General features: G+C 41.3%; 1 protein-coding gene across 4 annotated transcripts in view; it reads right to left on the reverse strand.

The window, feature by feature from the left end:
• ppp1r9ala (protein phosphatase 1 regulatory subunit 9A-like A) overlaps positions 1-6,869 on the reverse strand; it is a 130,051-nt gene extending 123,182 nt beyond the window's left edge. The window contains exons 1-2 of one of the 4 annotated variants that reach the window (XM_039757633.1): positions 6,605-6,868; positions 4,352-6,080 (exon numbers count right to left, since the gene is read on the reverse strand). In XM_039757633.1, coding sequence (XP_039613567.1) covers positions 4,352-5,905 — 1,554 coding nt within the window. In that variant the 5' untranslated portion in view covers positions 5,906-6,080; positions 6,605-6,868. Of the gene's footprint in view, positions 1-4,351; positions 6,081-6,604 lie in introns of all 4 variants that reach the window. The other 3 variants (XM_039757635.1, XM_039757636.1, XM_039757634.1) reach the window with 3 other exon arrangements.
• Positions 6,870-7,396: the final 527 nt, after the last annotated feature.

Consider the following 7,396-nt stretch of genomic DNA (forward strand, 5'->3'; position numbering starts at 1 on the left):
TTATTAAATTGTTTAACAAACCAAACTATAGATACACATTTCTCTTCCAGGCATCTCGCCATACAGCAGCACCCAAAAATTATTAATGTTTTAATAATATTAAAAATTAATGTTAAGATTTGGCCTCTGGCTTGATACTATTGAGTTTTGAATTAATTTTTAAACTAAACTGATGAGATGCTGCTATCAGTACAGGCCTGAGCGGCGCCAGCCCATCTCACCTGCCTTTCAGGCAAGCTGCGAATTTGAGAAACGTCACACACACTGTGATCACTGCCACCTAAAGAGCTCTGTCACACTCTATTCAAGGATCTGCTCGTCCAAAGACAAAATGGGCAAAAGGGTGAAGATCCAGAGCAAGGAATAAAGTAAGATGGAAAAGATTCAGACCTGGCCTGACTCCCCATTAATCAGACATATACAACTGCTTTTATATAAACTGTATGAACCGTCACATTTCATGGCAAATTACAGACAAATCAGATACTGCGATATTTTGAGTAATGTGGAGACCTGGGCGAAACCTGTTATTTCAGATGTTATTGTAATACTGGATGGAGTGGGGGGAGGGATGGAGATTTATTTGAAAATAAATGGTGATAAAGTAAACTTAAAAAATTAAAATTAAATGTGAGTTTGTGGTATAGCTGGTCTGTGGCTCTAAATGAATGAGTGTGGCTGGAGTGGTTCCCGGGCGCGATACAGGCATGGCCGTTTCCGTACTGAAGTGCACAGGTGCAAGATCACCGGTGTCCATAATTGATGCTGGGAGCTGCTGATCGACACACCTGTGCCACGTCCCCATCATAAGTAGGGGGAGCAAGAGTACGGAGCGGAGGGAAAAAAGAAAAGAGAGAAGGATAGAGGTTAAGGGAGAAGGTGGCTGGAGAAGTGGGGAGCCAGTGCGAGCAAGCAAGAGCAGGCTCACTTGAGCAAAGGCAGGCAGCTGGAAGGAGCGCCCTGATAAAGTGTGGGGCTGACACTCGGGGTGGATGGATTGGGTCACTCCTCCTGAGCTTTGCAGAGGAGCAGGAGTGACCAGGATCGCCACGTAAGGCCAAGAAGGCAGCGGGAGTCAGGCTTGAGAGGTTGAGACCCAGAGTGAGCACCTTGGCTGTTGGGGGAACCTAAGTCTCGGTCTGGCAGGAGCTGAACATAGCCAGGGGACGGAAGGCTACTGGACCAGCAGGAGAAGATCAGCTGCAGGTTGGGCGACTCCCCTGTTGCAAAATCTGGTGAGAAATACAGGGGAGCCGCCAGGCAGATGGAAGAAAGCGTTGGGGTTTTAAAAAGGACAGCTTCCTGCCAGTATTTTAACCTCGGGTTTTTAAATGGAATTATTTATTGGGATTTTTAACCTTCACTTATCACTTGTCGTTTTTGTGGATTTATTTATTTATTGAACCATTTCGAAGCACTGAACCATCGACACTGTTTTGATTTTTTTTGATTGATTTTAATAAAAGCACTTTGGCACTTTCCCCTTGCTCCAAGAGTGGTTTGTCCCCCATTTGCCAGTTCATCCGGTTACAGGGCTCCCAGAAGAGAAGAGGGATCTTGAAGCAGGACCCACACAGTCACAGTGATCCAGACATTAAAATGCAACTTACTTCATCCACATGGCTACCTCTCTAAACGCTTCCCGGCTGACTCAGCAATAGAAATGATTCACCCAATACCAAAATGTTAATGATGAATCATTCTGAAGGCTGAGGAGTTCAAACAAGTAAATAATTGTTCTTAGAGCATGTTCCACTTGTGGACACTACAAGCAGGACCTGCTCTTTTCAAATATTAATGACTTAAAATATAAATCTGTGGTAAAATCTGAGCACATCTGACCTCATCTTACTGCCACCTACACGCTTGTTATTGACAGCGACTGCAGCTCTCAATTATGCAAGTCAAAAGTTGCTGTGGGGGTGTGTGTGTGTGTGTTGGTTGGAGGGATGGGGGGGCACTCTTTGTTTTTATTGTAATACATTTAATTTGATCACCTGTAAAATTTTAATGTCTCCTTGGGGATAAAATGCATAATATATTATAATCTATAAACAGAATTGTTTCAGAACAAGTGCAAAGTTCCCATACCTTACAAAGAACAACAAAGAAAAATGATTGAATTCAAAGCTAAACTTTTGCAAGTACTCTCGTCAACAATGTCTGAAAATTCCAAATAATATCTGCAAGAAGCCCCTATGTGCCATCATCTATTATCCAATATTATATAAAACATTTAGCATTTAGACTCATTAACACAAAAATGCGTTCTGTCCGATATAACTTAAGAGGTTTGGTTAATCTCTTGGATTCCCTGCTGGGCTACATCTCCAGACAAATGGCAATAATGAACAACACTGATAAGCTGATACAGAAGCTGGGGGATTTAAGTGTTAACAGATTGCTTGTGTTTCATCAGCAAATTTGAAACAGACACAATCGGGTACTGAGAAGCTCTAAAGTTTAACCAGAGTCACAGCAATGGATTTATGACAGTCATGGGTAAACTTGGTTGTTAAGGGCCAAGACCAGCTACTATGTCTCAGCATAACAAATTCTCTCTTCCTTTTGCTATACGTCGGCAAATAAAACTAAGTGAATTTTGTTTTTTCTCTCCATACAATAATACACAATAGCATTTTTTATTTTCTAAAATACTGGTAACTGACTTGAATCTGCATCAGTTTGAAGTATAGATGCTAATTAAGATTTATCATTTTCTCTTGTTTCTCCTCATTGGAAATTCTTAACTCACAGTGATGGACTTAGATAAAAGGTGTCCAATTCAAACTAATGGGAAGAATAAACAACATCCTAAATGTATGTGAATACTTGTTAGAAATTAAAAATAAAACACATTAAACAATTAAAATACACAGGTGCTTGGATCATCTAAGGACGGGATTTATATTCTGATGCTCAGATTGTCTGGAAAAAAGTCTGCAGTACCTCACTGCCCTTCCGGAGTGATTGAACTCATTCTGCCGTACAGAATTCAGCTACATTTGTTCTAGGCGTACAAAGTTCAGGAACATATGCAAATCAAAAAATAAAAAACATTTCCGGTCTCAAACTATGGTTTACAAGTATACAATTCTGCTAATGCAAAGTTGAGCAAGAGTTAGGAAATTTTTGCTGCGATTTTGAACATGTTCTAATATAAACATGAACATCCTAATCGTATAATCCACTTACACACCTTAAAAAACCAGCCCAGTATGAAAATGAGATACTTTTCAATTCACGCAGTTGACAGAGGCAACACTCATAATGAGGTATGGTGGGTAGCACTGTGATCTACTGGATCCATCATCTTGGGTTTGAACCCCAAGACTGGAAGTTGTTGGTGTGGAATTTGGATGTCCTCCACATGTCAGCACAGATTTTCCCCATTAAGTTCTCTGGTTTTCTTCCCACATGCCAAAAGATGTTTAGGTTATATTAAAAGACATTTCCAAAATGATCCTGTGCAAGTGCAGCAACTGTAATGGAGTGGCACCTTCTCAAGAGACATTTCATGCCATGTGTTACCAAAATATGCTCCAGCCTCTGGAGACCTTGATCTAGATTCGGCGGGTTTGAGAATGTTTTTATGTCAAGCATCTCATTTTGCTAACTACAAGTAAACGTCTCCATCAACCAATCCAGATAAGCACTAATGTCATTCAGCTACAAAATGCACTTTTAGAATAAATTTTGAGAACCACTACCATCTTCAAATATTTTGCTAATTTTAGACAAAGAGGAAGACGAGAAAAAAAAATGCGTAAAAAGGAGCAGAGAAAAATGTTAAAAGCAGGCCTCAATTATCTCACAGTCCTTTAAAAAGAAAATTTTAAGTTATGACCTCAAGCTATATTATACGTCACAGGACAAAGCAGTCTTTGTCCCCCAGAGTGTACTAGGATGGGGAAATTTTTTTATTAGTTTATTATTCTTGCCAACGTTCTCACATTGCAATCTTTAGCTCTGCTAACACAAGGTTAAGAGGATGAAAAGCATGCAAAAAATGTGCATGACTTGATAATACTAGCTTAAAACAGAAAACAAAACCTATGACCATAGTACATTTCCTTTAAAAGCACTTATCTGTGTGTGCCATCAGTCTCATAGTTCACTCATCCAAATAAATGCCAAAAAACATCAAAATTACACCCTTTTGCATTAACTAACATGGTTCAAACATGACCGCAATGCTCCACAACTTAACATTCACAGATTAAAATTTTAATATGGCTTTCCGTTCAACAGAACAAATACTGTAAAGTTAAAAAAAGCCTAATGAGCACAACGTCAAAAACCCAAGGAACGAAGCACAATCTTACAATAAGCCATTATGAAAGCCAAATACCTTTATGGGGTCAGTTGAGAACTGAATCTTGCGTTCCACTCCACAATCTTCATCTGAAAGTCCAGGGATTTCTTCATACAACAATCCATCCTGACATGTTGCAAATTCTTCTTCTATGTTTTCAAGCTCACCAGTTGGTCCGGCCCTCTGAACATCCAAATCTGTATCTTTATCATCAACAAATGCTGCATTTTCTATTCCACAAATATTTGAAGTTAATTTGCCACTATTCACTTCCCCCGACTCCTCAATTTCACTCTCATCTTCATCCACATCATCTTCCTCTACATCCTCTGCAGGGTGGCAACCCATCCATTTACCAGCTACCTCCTCTTCACTATCTCCTAGAAAGTTGACTCCTGCTTGCTTTGTACTTGGGGTCTTTTTGATATCCAGGGAAACCTCACTTTCCACCTCATACAGAAAAGGTTTGCCCGTCTCCTGTTCCGGCTGGTCATTAAACACATCGTTTTCAAATTCATTCTCCTCACTTTCTGAAGATTCATTTTGGACCACAACCAGTTCTGCACGGACCACCTCCACTGCTGTCTGGGTCAAGGGTTCATGTGAAGACTGCCCGCTGGAAGGGGCTACAACACCATCCAGAGGTCCATCAGCTTTTCCTTTATCAGAACTGCTAGTTTTATGGGGTTCTAAGGTACTTATGATAAATGGCGCTCCCTGCCTCTCATTTTGAAAAGATGGGCTGGACAAGTCTGATGATATGCTCCCACTGGTGGATTTAACTGGAGAGGAGGGTTTACCAGGGTGTTGTTGCTGTTTTATCTCGTTGCTGGACGCTTTTCCGTTTGATTCATCACTATCACTGTCCACCATAAAATTTTCCAGCCTTCTAGAAATAGGACCTGCATTAAGTGACAATCTTGTGGCGGGTTTACTTTCCTCAACTTCATTTTTCTCTTCCTGACCTCCTTTAACTATACCAGATGGACTGTGCTCCGTTTTTACTGCTTGATCAGAAGAGACAGATGAATGTCTCGAGCTTTTGCCTTCTTCCGAGAGGCTACTTAATGAAAGTCTTCCTCTGACTTTTTTGGGGGAAACCTTCTCAGTAAACGTTTGATCTTGAATGCCTCTTTCAAAAAGTTTGCGGGTTTCCGAGAATTTTTCAGCCAAAGCAGCCTTATCAATCTCCCCATCTTCACCCTTTGTGGTTTTCTCAGCTACTGGAGCTTCCAGACTAGTGTGAGCAAAATTACTTTTATGTGAACTGGCAAAGGCGGCTCTAGGTGGTGATACGGGTGAGATGTCCTGCTTCCCTCCAATGTGTTTCAACTCAGGGGTGTCATTCTGTTGGCCGTCCATCTGTAGGAATATATTTTTGATCTTGCTGATACGATTTCCCAAAGGCCTGCCTCGAGCGTCGTCCCGACTGTCGCTAGATCCATTGGCGTACGCTTTTGGAGAAAGGCCATCGCTAGATTTGCCCACATCAAAAGAGCACTTAATTGCCTGGAAGTCCGATTTATAGGCGTTCCGGTGAGGAGAAGCACTCCGTAGGGTCCTGTCGGGTTTGCTCTCGGTTTTGATCATTGTGAAAGCCGAAATGAAAAGAAAAAAAAAGGCAATGCAGTATGAGGTCAGAGAAGAGTGGGCTAAACTGTTCCAGCTGCTAGTTTACATGAGCAACACTTGTTTTCCTTTTTATCTTGTACTTGCAGCCGGTGCGCCAGTGTCCAAAGGCTGAAGTGCGCAAAACCTGGTTTACCTAAAAATAAAAACGAAAAGTTACTATCTTAAAACTTAAGACTGTGATCGTACATGAAAGTGTCTTCAACAAACTTCACTAGAAACTAACCCGACATACTGTATTACGATTTTTTAAGTTGCCCTTTCTTCTCTCCCTCTCTTAAGAAATGCCGTCTCTTTTTTTACGGCGCTCTCTTTTGTTTTATACCGTGAAAACAGCCCGGACACATCGCCGCATACCAGGCGGCAGCAGCACCTCTCCTTGGCTTTCGTCAATGAAAGCCGTCCATTCCAGGCACGCGCGGGCGCACTCGCATACACATAACACACACCGGCTATAAAGCCACCTAAAAGACACCGGGTCGTCAAAGTTACATAAAATAACACACAACTTGCTTCACTGCGCAGTAGCCATTGCGCAGCATCCCACTTCGGAAACCTGACTTTGTCGAGTCCGCGAACAAAGTTTTCCGCATCGTCCTGCCTCCATTCCTTCTACCGGGAACTGAACGCGAGGCGAGCGCTTACAAAAAAAAGTGTTACCTCGTCATTCAGCTTTTAGCTTCAACTTTCCTTCGGAGAGAGGTGCGATAATATATAAAAAGTCCAAATTGTGTTGTTTTTCCCGTAGTGAAAACAAAACAAAAATATTAAAAACAGTTCGCTCTTTCTTTGAAACTCTTGTCACTCCTTCACCGCCATCATTCCCCACTCTCTCTCTCTCTCTCTCTCCCACGCCTCTTTCTCTATCCCAGAACACACAGACCTGTCCGACCCGCCGCCGCGCGTGCCCGCATTGCTAAAGCGCGGGCTCGAAAACACACGTGCGCGTGCAAAGAGGCGGGAGCCGCACGGTTTCTGTTACTGGACACTGCGGCTGCGCGTTCAACTTCAGGCAGCTTTGCAAAGAAAATAACAAAATTTAAAACCCGCATAAACCAAATAAATCAGCAAGAAAAAAGCCAGAGGAAAGTGAAGTCTACGGGATGTAAAATATTTACCACAAAAAACATACTTTAGAATTTTTTCCACAAGTTCAGCCCTGCAGAGGATGATTCATTCCAAAAATATACACTCACTTCTTTGCATAGCCTTAAACGCAGAACTAAAAAGAGTACATCTAGGGTATGTATTATTCATTTACATCAACAAGTATATGTTATATTTTGTTTGCTTAACTGGCTAGTAGTCTTTTCAACTTATGATACCAGTCCTGCAGATATTTTAACGATTTTGATAGAAATTGATAGATTTTTAAATCAAGATACGATTTTATTGAATTAAAAACAGAGCCAAGACATTAGTAGTGTTTCTAATGGCGATTACTGCTTCAAA

Source organism: Polypterus senegalus, chromosome 6 (assembly GCF_016835505.1).
Source record: "Polypterus senegalus isolate Bchr_013 chromosome 6, ASM1683550v1, whole genome shotgun sequence".
NCBI lineage: Eukaryota > Metazoa > Chordata > Cladistia > Polypteriformes > Polypteridae > Polypterus > Polypterus senegalus.